Genomic DNA, 26,470 nt, shown 5'->3' with positions numbered 1-26,470 from the left:
AACTTTTGGCCTGTACTGTATGTTTTGTTTGTTTTGTTAAATTTTTTTTTCTTTTTTTGTTTAAATTGAGACTTGTGTAACATTTGTTATCATTGTGTCATTTTTATCATGTAAATGGAGGGAGAAAAGGCTATATCGGCTTCAAGAATCGGCCCAAAAAAATTGGCAGCACATATCAGGGATCGGTTAAGACTGATGTCAAAATAATCCGTATCGGCATAGACACTAAACCACTAAACACCACATTCAGTTTTAAGTGGTGTTAATTCACAGACTATGTAAGTTGGCTCCTAATTTCAGCACTGACAAGATAATCAGCAAACGAAGGGACAGGTGGTAAGTGTTGGGGCCTGGGAGTCGTAACGTGGGGGGTGGAAGCGAAAGACATAATTGTGGGAGCGGACAGGACCTGAGGTTCAGTCTTGATTGACAGAGACAGAGCTCTGAGACCACAGCTGAAACAATTTTGACAGGCGGACTGTTGGCCGCCTGTTGCAAGCGCACTCATGCACGCAAACACACACATACACAAACAAACATAAACGTTGCGGACACAAAACGAAAATACACATTGCCTTCGCACACATACACAAGAAACTCTATCCTGCCTCAAAGAGCCGTGTGAGGTGACTGCGCTGCGAGTCAAACACACGTTTCCTATCTTAGCCTACAGCCCATCCTGCTTCTCCACAACTGAGAGCTCTGGAAAGCTGACTGTCAGAGCCAGAAGAAGAAGAAATGAATACATTCAAACTCCACATGCAAATCTTGAATCGTATCTGATTTGTCTGTTCAAAATAAACACACAAATACACAAAAAATACTGCAGGAAAAAAAAATCACTATTCTAACCCATTTAGGCCTAAAACGCCTGGAAAAAATGCCTGTAAAACCTCTGGGTGATTTTAAAATCTAACCCCCTAAAACCTGAAGTTTTTCTGGAAATTCAACAGAAGTGTCAACGCTTCTACTAAATAATAGATTTTTCAGCCTCTGTAGCAGATAGAAATGAAATTCAAAAAGTACTTGCTGTTATATCTGAGCTCCCTCCGCTACAGTCGTCTTCCGCCATGATTTCAAAGTTCTGGAAAAGTCCCATGTTGCATTGTGACACTCCCACATGTATTCTCATTTTGTGTCTTTTTGTGTCTTTCTTTAGTCATTTTGTGTCTTTTATTAGTCATTATGTGTCTTTTTTTGGTAATTTTGTGTCTTTTTTTGGTCATTTTGTGTCTTTTTTTGGTCATTTTGTGTCTTTTTTGGGTGATTTTGTGTCTTTTTTGGGGGATGATTTCAAAGTTCTGGAAAAGTCCCATGTTGCATTGCGACACTCCCACATGTATTCTGATGCATTTCATTGGCCAAGACACCGAAAATAGGTGGAAAAAACGACAAATACTACAAAACGACGTATCCGCTTTCCCGGTTTTAATGGTAGAATAACGCAACAGTACCCCTGGTTTTAATGGTAAAAATGCGATAATGCTTTCCCGGCTTAAATGGGTTAAACAAACAAGGGCATGCACTGCCTCAAATACCACAAAAAGCCTCAATTGCACTCAAGATGTGACTCTTGATGCGGGTCATGAACATCCAAGAGATGCATCAGCACAACACCTAACAAAAAGCCCCTTTACAACTCCTAAGAGCTCACTTTATTTGAGGCCTAAATGTCACACAGTGCTCATGCTGCAAAACTTCCAATGGATTTTCCGTCTCAGATTCTTCCGGCACTTTATCAACATTCCATGCTGACGCTGACCTTGTTACAAAAGCTGCAATGTCAAACAACCTTCTCGTCCTTTTCTCAGCAGTGAGCAAAATAAGGAGAGACATCGTTGTTTACCATCTCTGAAGTGTGAGACAACACAAGCTGAAAAATGCTTTCTTTATTGACAAAAGAGAACTTGATATGTCCTTGTCAAATGCGAAATGTGACGCACGTAAATACAAACTAATCCAGTTGATGTTACATGCATCACAGCAAACACTAGATCTAACTGCAGGGTGTAACTTTCAATGAAATGCAGTGCATAATATGAAGAGGCATAGCATGTGTAGCTGTGCTCAAAAGCCAGTCAGCTGTGCATGGGGCCTCATCCTACAACAGCTGGGCTATCACAATTAGCCACCATTAGTCTCGAATTTATACAGCGCCTAATTGTACATAATTAGTTGAGAAGTCGGCTCATTCCAGCAATTCCTCAGCAGTAAACTTCTCTTACCTGCTAACTGCGGTTGTGGGAGGAAGGAGGTAAAGAGTTCCTCCTGGCTTCGCCGCCCACATATATTGAATAACTAAACATGGCAGCAATAACAAGTAAGTAGCTGTTTGACCTTAAAAACAGAATGAAGTTCTGTAAGAGCTGAGTCAATATTTGAGAAAATGTACAAGCCTCGGAATTGTCTTAAACGCCTGGAGCTGCACAAGGAGAGAGTGAATTTTGCTGTTGTTCCAACAATGCAATGAGCAATAAAAATGTACTATATTAGGCAGGCTAAAACTGCCCTAGAGACTGTGATGTCATTTCTCATTTGACACAAATTGACCAGATATGTAATTGTTATCTCTATCACCGGGAGCAGACCAGGAGGATAGCATAATGTAAAATTCAATTTGTAATCATTTTTTATGTACTCTCTGTGTTTGAGGCTGAAGCAGTTTGATGGTTTGCAACATTTTGTGGTAGCAAACATATTCTCTGGAGGGCTTGGTCACTAGGTCTGTCACATACTTGTGAGAAAGTTAGGCCTGTTATATCGCCTGAGGAGTAATTTTAGCCTAGAATGAAATTAGAGAAGAGGCAGCACTGCGTACACAAGGTTAAAACAACCACAATAAGAGGCCTTATACAAGTAGTTTAACCCTCATCCTAGCAATATATTTAACATATAAGGACATACTTATTTCTTTTCAAAACATCATATATGATATATGATGTGGTATATAAATATCATAGCAATGTCATTTATGTAATTAAAAATATTATTATTATTGTAGGAAAGTTAAAGGGATGCTTTTTGGATGCTTTAACTGGTGCCCCAAGGACCCCAGAACATTGGTATTTAAAAAAACAAACAAATAAAACAGAAACAGACAGAGAAAACAATAGACTAAAGTAGGAACAAACTGACTTACAAAGTTGGCACCTGTTAGATTTGACAAAAAGAACACATCTGGGATCTGTGGGTAGGACTAAGGTTGAAATAAGTAACAAGTATACACACCATGAGCATTATTTTTCTTTTCTCTATGTTGGGGAGCAATGGAGAGGAAGAAAAACTTTAGGAAAGACTATTTCTTAGACAGCAACAGCATGTGAATGTGAATGTGAATGTGAATGTGAATGTGAATGTGAATGTGTAAGTACATGTGCTTCAAGGAGGCTCCCAGGTCGGCAGAGGAGATGAGGGAAATTCATTAGTAGGGGTGTTTGTTTGTGCAACCTGCAGTAGGTAACCTCAGAAACAACATACCACTTTACTGCAAGGCTTCTCCACCTTACATTTTGTATTAGAAAAATCCAAACCAGGAGTTGTTTTTTGTTTGTTTTTTTTACTAAAAAGCTCATAAAATAAGCTCACCGAGTGTGCCAGTGCACCGCCAGCTGTCATGAGATAACATTTATCTGGCGTCCGCTATCCACCGGTAGCCCGCTCTGAGACGAAACACTGCTCCGTGCCAGCTGAATGTCAGACACACCCTTGTGCCTTGGTATGTAACAGTCAACAGTGACTAGCTCTGCTGGGTTACTACTGTCTGCGTATGTGAGCCGTGCACAATCAGAGGGCACCACTTTCTGTGTTGCCCTTTGCTAAAGATAATGCATCCTACGACTCCACTGAAGCCAATGAGAGGAATTTGAGCCCGCCCTGCTCTGCTGGAAACCAAAACAGAGCACTTAGTGGAACATTCCCCCCTACACACAAACAAACATACGAGGCTCCACACAGGAGAGAATAGGCAGCAATAACACGACACCTCGCAGAAACGTGGAAACGCGAGAACACATATAGATGTCTTCATTTAATTCCCATGAAACAGAACCAGTGGTCAGACAATGGGTCCCGTGCAGAGGAAAACTGACTCCTCTGTAATCTAAACACACACTTTAAAATAAACACGGCACTATTGTGTGTTTGTAGAAGAGGCTACATGAAGGAACACTGCTTAAACACACTGGTACTTACAAGGACCTCTCATACAAGAGCTGATGCTCCCCTTAAATTACAGAGACATCCCTAACTCCATGGACACAGCAATGATATTTCTATATACCGAAAAACACACATACAGCTATGAGGACTGATGACAATGTGAGGAAAAGTTGTGAAATTCAGCCGACGACATGTACGTTTTTCATTCTTAAGCCAGTTCGGTTTCCAATACCTCCAAAAGCACAAACAAGACACACACACAAGTAAACAAACAAGCAAAACTCACCATTGTGTGGGGACTCCTTGTTATCGGCCACCTTCCTCAGCGCTGAAACGATGGCATCAGAAGGAACACGAGGACTCTCCACATATTTGGGCTTCCTGATTGGACCTGCTAGCACGAAGCGAAGATACAGAGGGAATGAGAGAGGGGGAGAGAGAGAGTGGCAGACAGAGCAAGAGAGAGAGAGAGGGAAGGAAATGCAAAAGAGGAGAGAATGAGAGAAACAGAGAGAGAGAGAGAGTTCTCGCTGGATTAACGTGTTCCAGATGGGACTAGAGATGAGAGGCGGTGGTGTCTTAGTTGGACAGGCTTGGCTGCACTCCGTAGCTCACATAAACTCATTCACACACACACACACACTCTCTCAGACAGCTCCCTGCGCTGATAGCAGCTCTGGTCTGTCTGACAACCCAGAATATTGTCTGCATGGCTGGAGACTCCCAGTAAAACACTGCTAGCCAGCTCTGGGAATGTAAACTACAGCAGGAAACCACAACAATTAGCCTCTTAGTGAACTTTGGAAATGAGTGTTTAAACACACACACGCACGGTAGGTGATCAGGAAAACAGACAACAAATTTCCCTGCTTGCTGATCTATGAGCACTCCCTTGAAAGTATGTTATTGCTGCAAAGACACATATGGATAGATTAAGGTCCGCGTGTTCTGGTCTAAGTCAGATGATGTATCTGGGACAGTGGTACGGTCCTCTGAGGACTCTCTTTGTCTTTAGCGAGAAGTCGAGGTTAGGTGGCAGCTCTGTTCCCTCTGCTCTCACCATGACTAAATTAGAAAATCCCACAGCTCCACACAAAATGCTTGCTCACTATGCCGAACTTTAAGATAAACCGCCGAGATACTCACCCCGCTAAAGACACAACTCCGCTGGCAACACTTCCATCTTTGTGTGCGCAAAAAAAACGATTTCCCTTTGTTGTCTAAAACCGCCTTTTAATCTGCCCTAAATAGACAGAAAATAAGGTTCTTACTTTGAGTGGTAGCAAAGGCCTACTAATCTTTCCTAAGAGTGGCAGTGTAATTGTTTATACATTCAGGAGATCCAGCAAAGACACTAGACTAAATACTAAGCCATGAAACAAACATCTCCCAAGCAACTAGCTGTGCACAATTCAAGTCTTCTCCAACATTTCATGTGTTGAACAGAAATAGGTTCCAGAGTCCAGTGCAGGAAATAATATAAAAAAATAGGGGGTGGCTGCATAATTTAGATCCATAAATCCATAGAAAAAGAGCAACAGCATGTCTCCCTCCTTGTGCCACTCCTCCATGCTACTCCAACCTTGACCCACTGTAACCCAATCCAAACCTCCTCCTCCTCCCCGTGACTTCAGTTATCAGATGACTGTATGTGTAACCCCCCAGTCATAACATAAAGATTAGATGGGAGTGGAGAGATAACCATTTCCTATTACCACATTTGATAACCAGTCGCTCCCACCTCCTGAAAAGAAATCCTCTGAGTCGAATGGAACAATTTCTTGAACCGCAGCTGCGATCTTGGCCTTAGATACTAAAAGCGGAGGTGAGGGGGTGAAAGAGGAGAGTTACAGCAGCAGCCATGTGCAGGGAAATTATCTGGAAGTGTCACTGCAACAAACCAAGCATGAGAGTCAAAGTCAGCTTGATGCACAGTGCCATCTATGGATATGCGACTTGAAATGCATAGTGGGGAACGGGGCTTTTGATACCCGAGATGAGTTTTCTGACTCTGCAATCTGGGTGCTCTCTTGCCTTTTGGCAGGAGTCTTGGTCTAAAGCCAGTGAAAGAACTTAAAGTAAAAAGCCCAGAGCCAAATGCAGTCATCCATCAGAGGAGCAGGAAGCAGTATGCAGGGAGAAAATAGGTTTAAAAGGTGATGATTGGTGTCTTTAAAAGCACCGCGTACACTGATGAGGTCTAAAACTGAAACATCGACAAAAGCAATCCAAGCCTGTTATTTAGTAGACAAAGCCAGAGAGTCTGTCCTGAAAACCTCCATTCATCTGTGGATGGTCAGGCACAACCTATTACCCAGGAGTCACACGGCTCCAATTAGAGTGGAACTGCAGAGACAGAGAGGGCTGTGTGTGAGACACACTTAGTTCAGGTAAATATCTTGGACCAAAAGCGCACTGCCAAATATATTCTGTTGAGTGCATTTCATCTAAAAACAACAGGGGGCATAGTTTGAGTAATTTAAACCATATGCTTAAATTCAGTTCGGTTTACACAAAGTGCCAAGAGGAACACAGGATCCACATGTGGCTGGCTATCAAGCGTAATTTTAGGGCACATCTGAGTGCTGATGACACAGGGAAGAGGCAAAAAGGTCCTTTAGCGAGACTCAGATGTCTGAGCTTGACTCCGTGACAGACAAAGCACACAGGGGTTTCTTTTCCATTCAAAATCTAATCTCAAGATTTAACAGGGTGCTATTACCGCTTTGCCCTTCTAGATGGAAGCACTGACGAATGAGCAATTGCAGTTTATAACAGGCATGAAAAGGTCGCCGAGATGGAAGTGTCAGATGTGTGACCCTTGAAGGACACGCAGAGAGAGGGGGACAGAAATGAGACGTGCCCTCGCTTTTATCACACCTTTGATGCAAACTATAAAAAGTTAATCCATTCACATTCACAATAATTGGTACACAATTTACTATATGGGTTAGTGACAAATAAGGGATGACGAGATGTCCAATGGTGTAACCACAAAAAAATTATAAATATTAAATACTTCATCCATCTACATTGTATTTAAGTGGACTTAAATACACATACTACATATATATACTACATATTACTTACTTTTAAAAAACATCAAATTAAATTTTTTGTTATTTCTACATTTACACATTTCGTCAATATTGAGCAGAACACATTCTAAATACAACCATTTTTTTCAAAAGTTTTGACAAATTATGTAAAAATGTATTATATACCATAGTGTTGCAATGTAAACGCGGATTATATTTTTTTCTCATTTTAGTTCACATTTATTTCCCTGTATATAATCAGATTCTTATGGGAAAAAAATACTGGTTACACCAACTGACACTGCATTAGATCATGTCATTGACCAATATATACATATATAGGATAATTGTATGTGAAAGTTTCAGTATTCTGAACGTACCCCGAAGAGAGGACTAATGAGGAATATCTCATTCTGATTAGGGATGCACAATATGGATTTTTTTCCCCAAGCAATACCTATAACCAATAATTACCTGCTTCTGAAGGCTAATACTAATAAGATAGCAGATCATTTCACATTTTTCTGTTTTAAAAAGAAGTTCTTAAGGTGTATTTTATGTACTGAGGGTAAGAAAGGCTAAAATGTTACTATTATTAACACAACAAAAACAAAGAATAGCCGACTCTTCAAATACAAACTACATTAAAAAAAACTTCACTTAAACATAATTTGGTGTTTAAAGAGCATTTTGCCAAAGAAATCAAATGAAGTACTTTGAAATTGAACGTTTAGTTCATGAAGTTTACTATTCAGTTGCGATATGTGCTGACTCAATGTGTTGCACTGTATGAGAGAATGGAAAAAAGATGGCACATGAGGTTCACAGAAGAATCAAAAGTGCTGCATATTCCAGCTGGCAGCAGAAATGTTTCCACGATTGGAAATTAAGCACTGAAAGCATCAGCTACCCCTTTAATTGCCATTAAATATATATGTGTAAATGTGTCTATATACACACATGTGAAATTCATTGGAAGAAAAGCAAGCAAACAAAAAGTGCAGAGGGGGAGATGGGTTAAAGGAAGAAAAACAGAGAGAAAAGTGTTTCCCTGGGGTAGAGCAGCCAGGCAAGATGTGACTGCAGAGGACTGTGGACCCGCTGGTATTCACTGTGAGATTCAGGAATCCATGACCGGCGAGCTATCACTCAGCAGGCACATGCACACACGCACACACATACCAAACAGTGGAATACCTATGACCGGCAATTCATAATGTCCAGTCGATGCCAGTGAAAGAGAGGATTGTTCATGCTTATAGGAAGTGATCAAGGAGTTTTCCCAGCATTCTTCAAGATGGACTCTGACTTCTTCACATTTCAGCTTTTCAATAAGACAGTGTGCACTCTTTGTGCAGCGAAAGAGAATGAAATCCGTCTCACAACAGCCCTCTTTATGTTCCAAAATGTCATCCTTCAACTTGAAAGTGAAAAATAACACATTAGATGAGACTGGTACTCTGAGTGCTGCATGTCAAACTCAGTAACTAGTGTTATTTATTGAGTCTTATGGACAGCTGGAAATATACTTGGTCTCGTTAATAGCTGTAGCAAGCTTTTAATCTGTTTGCCATTACGGATGCAAAACAGCTAAGAAAGTATTACAATGATGGTGCTTTGTTAATTTAAAATACAAATGCTAATTTATGATTCATTCCCTATTCACAGCATGACATAATGCTGTCATCCGCTCCTGGTTAATGCAATGTCTGCTCTGTGCCACAAAGAGAGACTGGTAATCTTTTTCAAACACTACATGTTTAATAGTCATGACTAATCTCACACATGCTGTTTCACAAGCTGGTATGAATTATGTATTAAGTCTCCACTGTGCACTTTAGTGCTGTGCCGAATGTCTTTTCATTCTTTTTCTTTAAACAATCGAAGCTTCTATTAAGGGAGAACATGATCGGACACTTTTAAAAACGCAGAGCAACAACAACTCCAAGTCATCAATCTTATCCTTTCCCCTGATGTTTTAGTTTAGGACAGGGGTCTCAAACTCAAACTACCTGGGGGCCACTGGAGGCAGTATCAAAATGACCAAAAAAGACACAAAATTACTTTGAAAAAGGACACAAAATGACCTAAAAAAAGACATAAAATGACTGAAAAAACACTAAATCACTAAAAAAAGAACGCTAAAAAAACAAAAATGACCAAAAAAAGACACAAAATTATTTTTAAAAAGACACAAAATAACCCAAAAAAGACACAAAATGACAGAAAAAAACTAAATTACTTAAAGAAGAAACAAAATGACCCAAAAAAGACACAGAATTACCCAAAAAATATTTTAAAAAAGACACAAAATTACCAAAAAAAGTAATTTAAGGGACCTTCTACACACAACACGGTAAAGTGCCATTCATATTAAACAAACATTAATCTTTCATATCAAATTGAGGGCCACAAAATATCATCACGAGGACCGCAAGTGGCCCGCGGGCCATGAGTTTGAGACCCATGGTTTAGGATGATACACCACTACATCATGTTAGCATTCCTGCTACTACAGACTGACTAAAGAAGCAATGTATGACTTGGGATCCCACTGCAGATGAAAAAGGGGATTGCATGCGATAAGCAGCCAAATCTGGAGTGCAGTGAAGTGGAGAACTGGATAGAACTTTTGGCTGGGTGCTCATCAGAGAAACGTTTCAAAGGGTTCTTGCAGCATCACAAGGTCTTTTACAGATCTGCTCTTAGAAAGGCATCAATATTCCTGCAGGGCTGTCTGGTTACTGTCAATACCCCAGAGTTGACTTCAGGAGAGCTCACCTCAAAGGGGCTACCACTGGCTTTGAAGAGAGATCCTATCCTCCTGACAGAACTGCAAGATAAATTGCACTCATCTGGTAATGTAGTAGAGTGAAGAATGCTAGTAGTTGAACATTGCATTCATACAGGATCTGTAATGGTAATGTGACTTATTTAGAATGATTTGGCAAGAACATTTCAAAGTTAAAATTGCTATGGAGAAAGTAGTCACAGCCATAAGGGATCACATCAGCAGGTCTCCGTTAGGCTAGGTGGTTTCAGTTTAGGCAGACACTGTCCTTGAATTTATACATGCTGTTAATGACTGCTCTGTAACTATGAGGCTTAGTGAAAACACACAAATCCATGGAGAAACCCTTAAGTGTTCCGCCAAATGACTTTCTCTGTTGTTTTATGTGGTCTGCTGTGTTAATACGCTCTAAAGCTTTAACCTCCACTCAACAAAAAAAAAAAATCTCAAAGAACACAGACATTTTACTAAATGGTTATGGTACTTAATAACCACAATAAAAACACACTGTAAAGACTGTACAGAGGCTTATAGAGCTGACCACCACTAATGTATAACACTCACTGTGCTCTGGGGGGACAGTGGGGCTGCTGCTGCCACATAACAGAGATAGAAGACGAGATAAGCAATTAAGAGGTCAAGGCATCAGACCAGTGTCAGCGAAAGCAGTCACCCGTTGAGAGACACACACACACACACACACACACACACACACACACGGCAAAAGCTGTGTATTTTAAGCTGGTGAGAGTTTTTTCTATATATTTTTTCTTTAAAATGTCAGAAAAAAAGTGAACATTTTGTTTTTTGTTTTTTCAAAACCAAAGATATTCTGTTTACAGGGTTCGTACACTTTAGCAATGGTCAAATTCAAGCATTTTTCAAGGACTTTCGAGGTAAATTTTCAAGCTTTTGCAGTATCTCTCACCTGTTGTAAATTGCATGTTTTAGATGAGTACTTACATACTAAAAAGGGGGAGATTTCACTGACCCATACCAACAGCGATGGTATTACACTTTTTGGAGGAACGGTCTTCATTTCAGATAGGCTACTCATTATTTTTTACATTGAACATGTGATTATCTATAGTCTATAGATGGATATAGTCAGATTGCAAGAGAAATACAGTAAGAATTTCAAGCATTTACAAGCACTTTATCCAAAATTTTAAACCTTGAAAATACAACATTTAAATTCAAGCATTTTCAAGCCCGTACGAACCCTGTGTTTAATGTGACATAAAAGAGAAAATCAGGAAATCTCCATATTTAATATTTGAGCTGCAATTATCTGCCATTTCTGCATGAAAAAGGACTGAAACGATTGATCGATGCCCATTATTTTCCTGATTGATTAGCCAACTAAGCATTTCACCTCTCGACACAGCAGCATGGTACCTGACTAAAAACATCTGAATTGTCACCCCCTTGCTGGATAACAGGAAAAAGGTCCTTAAAGCCTTTTCACATTAGATCGTGTTATTGACAGATCATGTCAGGTTAGTGATCTGTGCTCTCAGGTGGTGATTTGCAGACCTGCTTGGCTCATCGACAAATTAATCAGCCTCGAAAACTACTGAAAGCCAGGCGCTGCTATCAAACAAAAATCCACTTAACTAATTTCAACACACACAACAGCCTACCAGAGACCATTCCCCCTGTGGCCTCATTGCAGATATACCAATTAAAATGATGCACTGCTCATGACTGCAATAAATTAATATGAATTGCTGTTTTATGATCCCTTGCAGGCTTGCAGGGAGGCAAAGCGTGAGGCTAACAGTTTTGTCACGTGCCTACAGAAAGGTCACACGTCTAATGTACATACAAAGTAGAAGCACCAGAATCACCTCTGTGTCCATAACCTCATATTTCAGGGATGCAGCGTGTAGTAATGGAGAGGTTCCTGAAGTGCTCATTCAACAGCTACAAAAGGGACATCTTTATACTCAGGCAACTCAACCAAGCAGAGCAACCTTGAAGAAAACAGATGCTTTTAATCCCCCAATGGCACAGTAACCTATAACAACCAGAGGAGGTCACTGTGTAGATACCCAGACAGGAGACTGTCAGAGGTGGAGCTCAGGGAGTTTCTAACCTTTGACAAAAAAACCCTGAAAACCTCATTTACTGTGTCATCAAGGATATTCTCCACTTAACATTGAGGTTCAAGTTTTTCAATACCTGATCTTTGACCTGCACTTTGGAGCAAGATTGGTCCATTCAGGCAACATTCTTGCAGTAAATATCCCTTCCTGGGCCTTTAGGGTGCCTGTAAACGATTACGACTATAAAGCCTAGGTGCTGCTCAACACATGTCAGGGTGCAGTGTTTCATGGTTAAGCTCTGGGCTTAGCTGATCAAAGCTGTGGCACTCAACGCCACCAGGACTTTGCGGCTCAGGCATCCGTCACACTCCTAATTAACTCAATGTTTCTCTGTTGTCCCCTGTGAAGTTTTCATGAAAAGAACAACCACTAAGTTTGAGTCTTCCTAACTGCGATAGATTATCCAATGTGTCAGGAAATGAAGCCAAGCCACAAAATGCTTTTCTGAATTTGTGAAACCACTTCCTCCTCGATGACATCAGCGAAAGGCTGGATGGCAAGGAGGATAATGGATGTGTGAAAGAATGCATGGATGCATTTACTGTATGTAAATAAATAAGGGCTGTACGACTTGAGTATAAATGTAAACTAGTTAACGGGACTAGACCTGAGCTGGTATGTAACTTGTTTTAGAAAATCTCTAAAGAATAGTTTTGAACTTTTCTTGCTAAAAATGTAAATGCAGGTTCATTATATAAATAAGCTTATAAGGGGTGAGCAATTAATCAAATTTTATTTTCAGACTTTCAGATAGATAAATTACTTTATTCATCCCTGAAGGGAAATTTGGTAATTTTTGGAGTTTTTAGATTAATTAAGTTCAGAGTATAGTCCGACCCTATGCAACCTTCACAGTATCTCATGTGGCCCCTTGGGAAAATGAATTGCCCTGAATATAAGATGTTAATGTTGGACTAATGCTAATGCTAGCCGGCTAATGTTAGCATGCTAGCGTCCGCCTGCTATTGTTAGCATGCTAGCTCGCCCGTATCAATCACATTGCAATGAAAGAAATAAAATAAATGAATGATACACATTTTAGTTGGTGTCTCTCAACGGTACTGTACAAGTTTTAAAAATAACTAAAAATTAAAATATATTTGTGCCGCATTCAATTTCACATTGGGGGCATCTTTCCTTTACAGTGGTACACCTTTGCCCTTTAGATACATAAATGCCCAGTGTTTCTCTCACTAGAGACTAAAACAATCTTGATAATGTTTTTCTTCCATAACCCAGCAGCCTCAGAGCTTATTGCAAATTTCTGTAAAATGTATGCATAATTCTGTTGAAATTATACCTTCCTGCTGCATATTCAAGGTGAAAATAACTCAACGTATTCACTGTTGATCTTTCAGAACAGACATAACAGCAACGAATTATCTCCTGCTCATTTAAACAGTAATGAGTCTTAAATTGAGTGCACTTTGCTGCTTCTGCTAAGCAAGAAGAGAAAATGTAACATTATGACCCATGTTGTTTTCGTCGCAGAGCTGAGACATTTCCTGCAGTATGTGTTTATTAACTGGAGGTGTGAACTCTCCCCCTGCGGGTTTTCACAGTTACCTGTGAGGACAGTGGAGGAGAGCCTACAAACCATCCCCCCATCCCTCTCTCTGGTTGTCCTCCATAACATCCTATCTTGTCAGTCCATTTTTTCCCCTTTTACCATGCCTCAGAGCACCCCAAGTGGGAATATGCCTTTAATGAGTGTTCCCCTTCCCCCGTCCCCGGGGCCCTTTTCACCTTCACAAACCCAGACTCTGTTCTCTCTCTTCATCTGTCGCTCCCTCTTGTGCCTCCCTTCATGTCTGTAAATGTACATTTCATCAACACTCTCTTTGATGGGTTTAAAATGGTCATCACAAATCCTGTGTCACCTGAAGTAGTTGGATGGATGTGTTTAAACTTGAGTGGGGGCTGTGCAAATGAAACTCTACTTAAAGCTATTAAAAACTATATTTGTCTCTTCTTCTTTTTCTTTTTTTTACATCTTTTTATAAACTAGAGATTGAGCATACTTAATCATTTACATATCTGCTTCTTCACTTAACATTTGGATAATGAAATTCATCACAATTGCAGGCCTGCAAGTCCAATATTAGGTTTTGAATTATATAATGAGAATTGTGGAGGTTTGAGAAGTGAAGCACTGATGCACATCTCCTTCTTCGGCTGTAGTTGATATAACAATATGGCAATTCATATCATAAATCTAATTATAAACAAACCCAAATGAAGTGAAACACAACATAAACCTAAATCGTGGAGTTGACCAGCTAAATAACAGAGATGTAAACTTGAACAACACAAGTTTGCATAGGGATTAAACCATACTGCCCCCTTCCCATCAACCCATCTTTACACTAAACAGATCAAAGCTGTACCCACTCTAAACAGAGGCTAGATAGCCCACAGATGAGTGCCACATGTGAGTGGGGCCACATTGACCACTTAAAGGATTTCTCTCCTCTTTGCCAAGTCTCCAGAATACAAAGATTCAGGTTGAGACAAGTTCAGCTACAAAAGGTATCCCCTGCTTTGAAGCACCCCACAGCTGCTGACAAGCATGTTCTCAACATGGTGGATAGAAGGAGCCTGGGGAGGATTGACAATTAGATCCAGTGTAAACACACGCCCATTACCAGCAAGTATAGTGTAAACACACAGTGGAGTTGTAGAGACCTCTACATGGACACAAGGTGATCAAATACAAGGATGAAGTGACAAAAGCAATCCTCCGTAACCAGTCAAAGCTCACAGTCGTACTGCTGTGAACCAGAAAGGTCCAGCTATCATCATTATTTTATCCCCTTGTCTCTTGTCTGTAAAACTTTTATTTTCGCAAGAGTAACAATTACTCAGAACAGTTTGACATGTTTCAGAGAGGTTTGAGTTAAAAGCTGCAGCAGCGCTTTAAGCCTGAGAGGGACCATCATTCCTGGAGCACTATCAGATGTTCAACTCTCCTATAAAAGCACCCGAAGGTAGACAGAATGCCCATAGAGACAAATGAAGCTCCAATTATGAGACTGAAATAGTATGCACAGAATTCTGATAAGCCCATATGCTAGCATTTGGCAGACAAATGTATGGCCGATATTTAAAACACTCAACAACACACACCCAAACAATCTAGATCAGGGGTCTCAAACTGAAATTACCTGGGGGCCGCTGGAGGCTCAAAGAATCAACATGACAAAATCAAAATGACCAAAAAAAGACCAAAAAAAGAAGAAAATTACTAAAAAAGGACACAAAATGACAGAAAAAAACGATATAACTTTATAAAGACACAACATTTCTAAAAAAAAAAAAAAAAGAAAAAAATTTCTAAAAAAAAAGACACAAATTGACCAAAAAAAAAGACACAAATGAGCAAAAAAAGACACAAAATGACTGAAAAAACACTAAATTATTAAAAAAGACACAAAATGATTTAAAAAGACACAGTTATTAAAAATAGACACAAAATTATCAAAAAAAGACACAAAATTACCAAAAAAAAGTAAGTAAATGGACCTTCCACACACAACACAGTAAAGTGCCATTCATATAAACCCACATTAAACTTTCATATCAAGGTGAGGGCGACAAAATATCGTCACAAGGGCCGCAATTGGCCCGCGGGCCGCAAGTTTGAGACCCATGATCTAGACTGATAAATAGAAAGGTAATTGGAAAAATATGCATTTTCAGTTTTGAGATGAACTGTCCTTTTCACCTAAACAAGCTAAATGGGCCAAGTTTTTGTTAGGTACATAACAGAAGTATTTTGTTCTGAGAGTATTTTACCTACTGGGAATACAGCAACAACATCAGGCATCATATAGAAAAGCTCAAATATATTTACAACTGTACCTGGTGATCTCTTGCTTGGGCGTAAGGGCATCATGTAGGACTGTCGAGGCAGGAGAGGTGAGGAGGGAAGAGACATGGACACTCCCTTGGCAAGGCTTAGTCTGAAAACATCATCTGGAACATTCGAGGGCCCGCTGCCAGGCCCCTGGAGTTGAGGGTTTCCCTCAGGTGGAAATCTTCTTTGGGCACTGTGGCTGTGGACATCCCCTGCTGAGGAGAACATGTTGTTACAGATTTTATAATTTTTTAAACATCATTACTGCCACATGTAATTACACGAGGATGATTCCCACAAAAACAAGAAACAGACATCTCCCCCCTCAGGACTGTAAAAACACCTCTCTATTGACAAAATTTGAACAGATACAAGTTTGTGTAGTCAAGATCAGGCATATTAGGGGACATAAACATAAAAAAATACTTTTTTGAGTGGACAGAATATTTACATATAGCTACCTATTTAGATATAAGGTAGATATTTAAAAAGATGCACTCGTCATGTAAGCTTTAAAACTGTTTAAAGAACTTAACAGGCAGAAATACAGTAGAAAATAACACTCAGAACGTGCCTGAGGGAAGGAAATGAGCCCCCAAAGTCCACTGGCTGGACACTTTTCCCACCTAGAAAGTCCACGGTCCCAACAAGAACCGAGGACGTGGCTTTTGTAGTAATCTTATCCGAAGAGATGATTAAGGTTAAACACATTTCCATGGGACAAATCAAGAGAGAAATGTGTTTTTTTAATGATTTAGTAAGTTATTTACTCATATCTAATGACTTTTATACATCTGCAAAAGCTGCAAAAGCTTTTTGTTTGGATAAATAAAGATGACCAGAGTGACCTTGATGCTGACCCAATTGAAACAATGTACCAAACCATTTAGTTTTACTACCATCCTAGGTCTGAACGCCAGGAATGTAAAACCTCAGAGGAAGCCTTGGCAACCTTTCTTGCAGCAGAAAGCACATGGTTTCTGACAGAATGTCATTTTCTGTATACATATATATAGAAATAGACATATTATAGCTATTGAGTGGAAAAATCCAATGTTTTTCAGAAGCAAAAGTGAACAAAAGTGTTGTTTCTCACTGAATGACACATTTTTCAATTCCTCAAATGAGTTTTCACAGATCTCACACAATAACATGGAATTCTACATCCATTTAGCTTCAAGGTTGACCGTTATGCAACCATGTTACACAGGCAGGTGCCACGGGCTTGTGGAGAAATCAGCTTACACAGCAGGGATAATGGTGGATTTGAGCACACAGTACAGTGGTCTCTTACTGAGACTTCCTGTAATCATTTCAACAAAACTAGAATATTGAAAAGTTTCTCCCGTTTCAATGGAACAAAGCTCTCAAGGAAAAACAATACAGGCAACTCATATTATGATGCTACACACACACGATATACTCCACTCCACTGTACTAGGATGGTTTATTTAAGCTGTCAATAGACCGCCAATTCTTTCTGGTCATACAGTTGCTGCCCTGTTTGCAAACACTGCAGTATCTGACACTGCCTCTGCTCAATGCTACATTATTTGATCAGCTCTGCCTCTTACCAGCCTTCACCTGCAGGCTCTGTTCTTTTCTTTTGCCTGAGGGAAAGTTTACTGTCATCAAACTCGTCTTTGCTAAGGTTTGTGTAAGCCTGCAGTGGTTGAAAAATAGCCTAATAGTTGCCAAATATTAACTCAGTTCATGCTCTGTATTCACATAATAAAGCTGCCCCATGTGAATTGGCTGACTGACTGTTTACAGGAGTTAAAACTTCCTTGCATGTGAAATAACATTTGCTGATTCTGAAAAATCCTTGGGGAAAGGCATTCAGAAACATTTTTACCACCCACATTGTGCAGTGTTTTTTTCTTTTTTGTCAATTTGGTTTAAGGGTGGAAACAATGATACTCAGACTCTGCCATGCCAGAAAAAAACAACATTAGAGATAAGTCTCTTCATTGGTTGCTAGGGAGACCTGGATCCTTGAAAACACAGGGCCACATAATATGTATTTAAACCCAGGGTCGTGGGCCAGTGAGCATTTTCTCATGCCATCAGGGCCCATGAGAAGGACATCCAGTTAGTAAATAAAGCTGTGTCATTGACCACTGAGTTAAGATAACATGCAATTCACCACACACACTGGCTGGCTGTTACTGTTCAAGTATTTGTGGTTACTGAGGAGAAAAATGTTCTATGTCATCAAACTCATTCATAGAATTCATTCATTCACATGCATCTTCATTAGAGGTGTGAATCAGCAGAGGCCCCTCGGTACGATTTTATCCAGATACTTGAGTCACAATACAAGATTATTTTAACCATTTTGATATGGTGAGTATTGTGATACAATATATTGTGATTTACCTGTTTAACTGCATTCTATGTAGACAAAATTAAATGAAATCAAGAATTGTTTTGTCTAAAAAAAGAAAATTCTCTTTCATCTCACTTCAGTCTTTTTATTTGTCCACAATAAGAGTCTAACCCACAGACTGACCAACAAAGTACTCAGTCAAACTGAACTGAACTGATATTAAACATGTTGGACGACGACAACTGCAGCATTTTCTCAAACTATCTTCAACTTTAAGCTTCACTGCTTTAAGCTTATTTAGACAATTTCCTGACATGATATCCTGATGCACATGGTGCCCGGAGTCATTAGAATATCTAGTTTCATGTGATCCAAGGATCTCCAGTATATCCGTCCAAAATCAACGAGAATACTGCCGGCCCGCCAGCCGTCAGAATGCTAAATATCAATACTTGGCGGCCATGAATCGATATAATATTGCCACACAAAATATTGCCATACCATGCTGTATCGATTTTTTCCCCCAGCCCTAATCTTCTTCTTGTCTCGATCCACAGACTCTTTCAGAAATACAGCAGGATTTTGAGCAATCGAGCACCTCTTATCAACTAGGGTCACCAATGTTGGATAAAAATGATTATTTGGAAGTCTGGATTAGAAAAATGGTAACATCCAGGCTGAAGACAAGGACATCATTTCAAGTGTTGGTGACATATTTTTTTTTAAATCAGTCCATAAAATATTCAAATATGTTTTACCCAACAGTGAGCAGCTTGAGATACCAAGAGGACAAACTGCATTCATGTCAGTGCCTGATTCACGTTTTTTCTAGTAGAATTAGACTTTATTGTCATTCAGTTATACATATAATATGCACATTGAATGAAATTCTGATGATTTGGCTCACAGTACTCTGGAATGTTGGATAAATAAGTACAAATATAAAAGTATAAAACTGTAAAAATAGAATATTTATATTGCAGAGTGTAGCAGCAGAACATGTTTTTGTGCATAGACAGTAGACGAAAAAATATAAAATATAAAAAGTAGCTGCATCAGCCTAACATTGCAAGGCTATGGCTCCTTGTTACTGCTCCTGAGTACATTTTCTCTATACACCACCATAGGCGCCAACAACTGTTCTGCTCCTTGTTAGGTAATCTCTAAAACACCAGCATTTTTTGAAGTGTAGGAGTGGACAAGACATCCACATTTCATACTGCCACTAATCTCTATGGAAGTGTGGGTAAAAGCATACTTGTTGTTTTCCCAATGCTATAATGTAATTATAACCTTAAAGAATTCATAGCTAAAAACCTGTTAAGCTGGCCATGGTGGTGTGCAATACAATCCAGATGTCCAGAAATCTGGTGGCTTGCGATATAAGCCAGCAGATTTCTGTTAAACAGTCACTGTGCACTACACTTAATCATGTGTGCTCTCAGGGCAGTTAAAGTTCACTTTTTCTGCTGTTAAATTTACATCTAGTACAATATATTTCTTACGTTTTTCAGCATCACCTACTGTTCTCGGAGGAAAGGCTCCCCACAGTCTCTACGGATGAGTTCACTCAAAGCTTGTAAATGACTTAACCTGGCTACTAGTTTGCTCATTGGACTCCAAGCACTGGATGGAAAAAACAGGTTGTGCTTTACTGAGAACCAAACCTGAATGGAAAGACCATTCTCGCCATGGAGCCAGCAACGGCAAAGTCATCTATCCTGCGGCACCAAAGTTGCCCACTCATCATGCCCACAAATTAAAAATATATGAATTATCAACCTCAAGATAACATGTAATACCTAACTAATAATACGGACCATACGTCAGCAGAGCCAGCTAGATCAAAATTGCAGATGTGGTAAACCACAGTAATGACAATTAGCTTTGGTTCTGCTTTCAGGACTGTGCTGCTTGGGAAGACTTCAGCAGATTAGCTCTGACGCCTGTCTGCAACCAGAGCTTTGTAGAAGGAATCACTGAAGACTACAAGAGGCAAGCTACTATAAGCATCCTGCTTTTCTCCTCAGGGAAATGAGTGTTGTTGGGCTGCCGGGCTAATCAGAAACAGAGAGTCATTTACTTGCAGCCTCCGCCTCGCCACGGGGGACACAAAGCTGTTCTGTGTTTTAAAGGGCTTCTAAACAAAAAAGAATGCCAGAGACAGGAAGCGGGAAAGGTTGCAATGACACCTCTGCATGCCTCCAGACGTGGAAAAACCTGTGAATGACCCAAAGGTCAGTTAGTCAAGGCCGTCACCCTGACCTCAGTGGGACTTACTGCACCCACATTGATACTGACACTTTTAAGGATCCTTAGGGAAGGGTGAATGTGTCTGAATGAAGGTTAGATATGCAGACATGATGCAGGAAATCCAATTCAAGTATCTCTGTGGTAAACATTCAACACACACTGTAAAACCAAGTGTTGCTTGTTTGCTATTATGACTCATTTTTCCTTTTAAATACAACAAAGATTTGTGCAAAAAGTCATTTTAACTTAAAATATTGAGTCAAATATCAAGATTAATTTGAGTTAACTCCATTGTCTTTGTTGTCTTGACATAAAATTCATTCGCAGCATGGACACTCAAATATTTAAGTTAAACAACAAGTTGGGTTTTACAGTGCACGATTCCTCTAGGTGTGAGATTGAGGGTTTTATTATAGGAACTTATAACGGGTCTTTTTTGGATAAAGTAGCAGCAGATAATATACTGTAAGAAAGAAAAACACAACTTTTAAAAGGCAACCCTTGCCAAACTAGTCTTCACCAATTCAATAGTTTTCAATAACTTCCCAGATGGCTCTGTGCATGAAACCACCAGGAGTGTCAGGTGACAGCTCTCTATTCTTGCAAAAAACTGACATTTAACAAATTCATTTAAGATATTACAATTGATATTTTTTTCTCATTCTGTGGTGGGCGTGGTACATTTTGCAGTGCGCCCCAGATGCCTTATGTAGAAGAAACACTGTACCACTATCCTTATTTTTACCAAACCAGCAGTATCTAAAGGCCACACTGGGTAACTTTAAAAGCTGCCAGCGGCTTGTTCACTTGCTGCAGTCACAGCAGGTCGCGGCTGATACAGGTTTCAGCCATATTGCATGCTAAAGAGATTATGACAAAGTTGTAATTTTGGTAGTTGGTTCTGAAAACAAGAGGCGCCACATAAAAGCTGGCCATCCAAGTGCTGGTGAATAGGCTGCAGTGTGTCATGGTGACTGCTCTGCCATCTGACCGACACTTTATAACGCAGAGGGACACAAGGACAGAAACTCGCCAGTGCTATTTCAGTTACTTTCCTAAACCCTGGTCGGGGCAAGGCCTGCAATTTCAGCCCCTGCTGTGGTCAAGGAAATCAACCCTTTCTAATTATACAGTGCTGCCCTAAGATGATGTAAAAATGATTACAGTCCCTTGCATGCTCTTTCCTCCTCATCAAAGTGAAGGGCCATAACCCATGAGGACATGCCCAACCCTTAAAACCGTTCAATATTATTTCAAGACATTGATTTAGAAAAATAAACATTAAAGTACAAATCAATTTTTTGAGCAGGTCAACGTGAGTCAATCTTAAACCATTATTCCAACCAATGTTCCGTCTCACTGGCTCCTCCATCTGCAGTAATGTCATAAAGATGGAAACGCTGTACTTTGAATTAAAATGACATAAAAGGGAATGATAACATTTTTACTGGCTGACTGCTGATGAGAGTATGTTCATAATCTGAAACTGCACACAAGTCATATTTCTCTCTTTTGCATTCTGATTATAATATGTATTGAATGGTTCTCCTGTACAGCTTTCACTCAAGCTGATCATCCTAATCAATTACCACAATTAATTAAAATTCCCTTTTTTCCCTTTGCATGTCCTAAGCATTGCAAGGCACTGTTCATGTTCAATGCTGCATGCTTTCAAATGTTTTCAAGGGTATTAATCTGGATGGTGTCTTTCGCCCCTCAAGTAAATCTGTGCAATGGAATGTGGTATGCCAATTCTAGAGAAGGAATAAATCTCCCACTGAAAGACACAAACCTTCTCTTTTGTTCAACAGAGGCCTGAACTGTCCAATAAAATAATAAAACTTTAAGGTAAACTCTATGGGTTTATGCCAAACTATAAAAAAAACAGTGTATGAAATAATAGAAGCACATTACAATACAGCAGTTCTGCCCTAAACAGAACTCGGTGTGGCACCTCATTGTTTTCTGAATTTATGTATTGTGCCCAAAGTGTCATGGAGTACAAGCTGTCAAGTCTTAAGCCGTGTTTATGCTACGTGCATGACACGGTGGCATGGGCGCTCACAGATGGCGGAGGCATTTATGCTCCACTCGCTGTTCGTTGCAGTATTCTACAAACAAAATAGTTTGTGAGGAAGCAAAGAGCCAGCGAGTTTAACTTAAAGGACACCATAGACTTAATATGTAATAGTCATTGCCTATGAGAAATTGTAATTAAAAAAAATTCACAAAATTATTTTCTAAAAAGACACAAAATTACTGAAAAAAGACACAAAATTACCAAAAAAAGACACAGATTTACCAAAAAAAGACACAAAATTAACTAAAAAAAAGTAATTAAAGGGACCTTCCACAGACAACACGGTAAAGTGCAATTCATATAAAACAAACATTAATCTTTCATATCAAGGTGGGGGCCACAAAATATCGTCACAAAGGCCGCAATTGGCCAGTGGGCCGCAAGTTTGAGACCCATGTCTTAGACCCCTTTCATAAAAGAAAGAAATAAATCCCTGCTATCAGAGACTCCAGTGCTTGGCAGCTAAACCATGTTAGTACACAGAATTACACCACATAACTACCAAATAGAGTTAAGTTTCAGTTTTCTCCTTACAGGGCACAAAAAAAAAAAGCTTGCTCACTCAGGTCTGTCTCTCTTGGGGGGTCGGTGCAAATGCTAATAAAATAACATCAATTTTCACAGAAAAGTGGTTACAAAGGTTGGACAATGGTGGCCTATGTCTAAACCAAGAGGAGTCGAGGGTAGGAGGGTTAGCTGACGCACGTTGACCTTCTGACCCACATCACTGCTTTTGTGTGAATGGGAAGTCAGATTCCAAGCTGCAAGATGTGTATGTAAGACTATGTAATGTACCAAAGTGTCAAAAATCATGATATATGCCAAAGGCGGACTAAATGAACTGGCAGAGATGAACAGTGGTGCTTCTGTTGTTTGTCCACTGCCTGTAGCATCCAATGCAAACCACTTGGCTTGCCACAAAGAATTTACAGTGCAAGCTATGTTCCCAAACGTTGGTTATACGAGAAAACTCTATTTAAACAAAATTATCCACGACACCATTCCCCATTCTCTCCATAAACATATACTGTACTCACACAAACACACGTGCACACACGCAAATACTCCATTAGCTTCTCACTAGTTAATTTTGAGGACCACGGAGAAAATGAAGAAAGGCTATAATTAATGCAGATTCTTTCAGGCGACACACAAAGCACGATGACCATAGGACAATCCACCAAAGGGCTGAATTCTCCCGCTAGACTGAGTGCCAATGTGGATTCCCTGTGTACTTCCGAGACCAGGGTGACAGTCTCACAAAAGCTGTCATGGTTAACACACAGCAACCCACAGAGAGGAGAGAGAGCCAGACAACAAGGAATACAGCATGGGGGAGGGTATTCAGTGCAAGTCGTCTATGATGATGAAGGACAAATTAGATCTGATATGTTAATGAGATGCAAATCTGCCTGGTTCAAAATTCACTAAATCATTTAAGAAATTAAAAAAGAATACTCATTTCTATTAATCAAAGCCATACAAATGTCTGTGAAAGAGACATCAGTGTTTTTCCCATGAGGTCGTTCTAATTGTAGACCACTTTACTCAGTCAGCAGTAGCCATAGGAACAGTCAAAATACTGTATAAGGCAGCCTGACAAAAGGCTGTAAAACAAACACTGATGTGAGTGATAAATAATAAAGCAAACTGGGTGTGTTAGCTCTCTTACAGCACATTTGTCACGCTTTTTGTCCGCAATTGTATAACTTACACATCATTGTCCGCCTGACTTTATTTCTAGTGCAGAATTAAGTAGTTGGAGAATAAAAGACGAACAATGTGACACGTTTTCCTTGTGGCGTTTAATTTCCTTTTCTTTTTACTCTTGTTTATTGTATCTTAAGTATATTAACAGACAGCTCCACATCCCTCCTGTGGGCATGTTTTCTAGCATGAAATGTCAATTTTGTCTGCAACAATCAAATTCCATTAACTCTTCAAACTGTCCAGAGCAACTTTCTTACTGGTTTCAAAGGATTACTCATCTATGCTGGTGGCCCCTTAGGAGAGAAAACAACTCTGACAGGGTCTTTAGTTTTAGCTTGTCAGAAACAGGAACAGCTCCTGCAGCTCTGAAACACTCAACTCAAATTCATATGCACTTGATAATGAGAACAAATTAGCTGCTTTATGCAAAAGCTAAGATGCTGCAGGCAAAGAGAGACTGCAGAATGTTTTGAATCTAAAGTCTCTCTCTGTCTGTCTCTCTCCCTCTTCCCCTCTGATGAACACTCGGCAGTGGCCTGAGCTCTGGAATGCCTTCCCACCAGCCCCAGGGGGAAAGAGACTGACAGGGAGGGGTGTGTGTGTGTTTTGGGGAGAAGTTGAAGAGGAGGAGGAGGAGGAGGAGGGAAGCACTGGGCAGGCACCATGACATTTCCCATTCCTCTTCATAAATCGCCAATTAAAGTGGGTATAGGAAAAAAATATAAGACAGGACCCTATCTTTGCCATGTTTTATTTCAAGTTTTGTGACAGGGAAGCAGTAGGAAGGCCAAGGAAGGGACTGTCAGAGAAGAAATACTGTGCACTTCATCATAGTACAAAAGTCAAAGTAGATTTTAATTAGTCGGTTCTTATAGACTAAGAGGATATTACTAGCAATACCAATGAACTGCTGCTACCTGAAAACAATCTAAGCAGGTGTGTAATAAAGGTAAAAACCACACATACTAACTGATGATAGGACACATTGGGTCCTACAAGGTCCTACAAAGACTCGGAAACTACAGTTTATTGATGATGAGATCTTGCAAAGCTACTATGTTTGTGTGTTCATACCATCAATCAGTCTCAAGGTCGTTGCTGTGTACTGTGTCCTCAAAGTTAAACAATGCAGGAAGAGCATTACTGTATTTCTACCACTGAAATGCTGCAAATGCAGCAAGGTAAAAACCATGGAAGTGCTGCAAGGTAAAACATTTTTTAGAAATTAATACAGGAAATAATTGTGTTGTCAAATAGGGTTGGGCGGTATGAAGATACTACATAACAAAAGAGTATTTAGAGAAATAAATAAATAAATTAATATATATATATATATAAAATGGTAATAAACTGTATTGAGCCGATGTATTGTAGTGCATAGTTCGCGCCACCAGAGGGCAGTCTTTATTGGTGGAACAGACTGCGTTTATAATTTTTCCAACCCATTTTAGATTAAACCATGGCCACTTCCATATGACAAATGCCTCAATGGAGCTTTGACAGCTATGTTGATTAATTTATTGTTGCTATGTTAGCTAGCTAGTTTATACGTCTCCAGGTTAGCTCATTTTCTGTGACCTGTGTAGCATATAAGCTAGCTAACTAACTCACTTAAGGACTTAGTTAGCAAGCTTTCCAGTTTCTCAATGCTCTTATGCAACACTGGTTACAGAAAACAAGCTGAATTAAGTTGTCACTCATATAGTCAAAGCAATATGTTTTTAACGCTGTCACAAGAGTGTGTGGATAAAGCATTACGTTGTTAAATTTTACTCATTCAGGCTAGCTAGTCTGCTAGCTAGCTTGCTAATTCAAGCATGCTTTTCATGCTACACTGGATGGCACAGAGCTCCTGGCTCAGTTCATCTGCATCTACTGCTGTGACACACAGACAATTTAAAATGTGTTCAGTCTTCCTACTAGTATTTAAACAGAGCAAGAATTGCCTATGTAGACCTATTGCTCATTAGACACACAGCATGGTAGGCTAATCTAGACAATGTCATACATGCGACAATGACCTCGATCACCAGCAGCTCAGTTTTTACCTTTTTATTTTTTATTTTTTTGCATGAATACCATCATATACCATACATCTCAGTAAAAATGTCAGGAGGGTAAGGTATGAAAAATAGAAAGCACCCTGT

The 26,470-nt window shown here is 39.7% G+C and overlaps 1 protein-coding gene across 1 annotated transcript in view; it reads right to left on the bottom strand.

Annotated features, from left to right (window-relative positions):
- Positions 1–26,470, bottom strand: part of tanc1b (tetratricopeptide repeat, ankyrin repeat and coiled-coil containing 1b) — a 129,644-nt gene that overhangs the window by 74,402 nt on the left and 28,772 nt on the right. The window contains exons 3-4 of the mRNA XM_059342545.1: positions 15,957–16,166; positions 4,445–4,552 (exon numbers count right to left, since the gene is read on the bottom strand). Coding sequence (XP_059198528.1) covers positions 4,445–4,552; positions 15,957–16,166 — 318 coding nt within the window. The remainder of the gene's footprint in view (positions 1–4,444; positions 4,553–15,956; positions 16,167–26,470) is intronic.

Source organism: Centropristis striata, chromosome 10 (genome assembly GCF_030273125.1).
Source record: "Centropristis striata isolate RG_2023a ecotype Rhode Island chromosome 10, C.striata_1.0, whole genome shotgun sequence".
NCBI classification, from domain to species: Eukaryota; Metazoa; Chordata; class Actinopteri; order Perciformes; family Serranidae; genus Centropristis; species Centropristis striata.
This window is presented reverse-complemented; position numbering and strand designations above follow the sequence as displayed.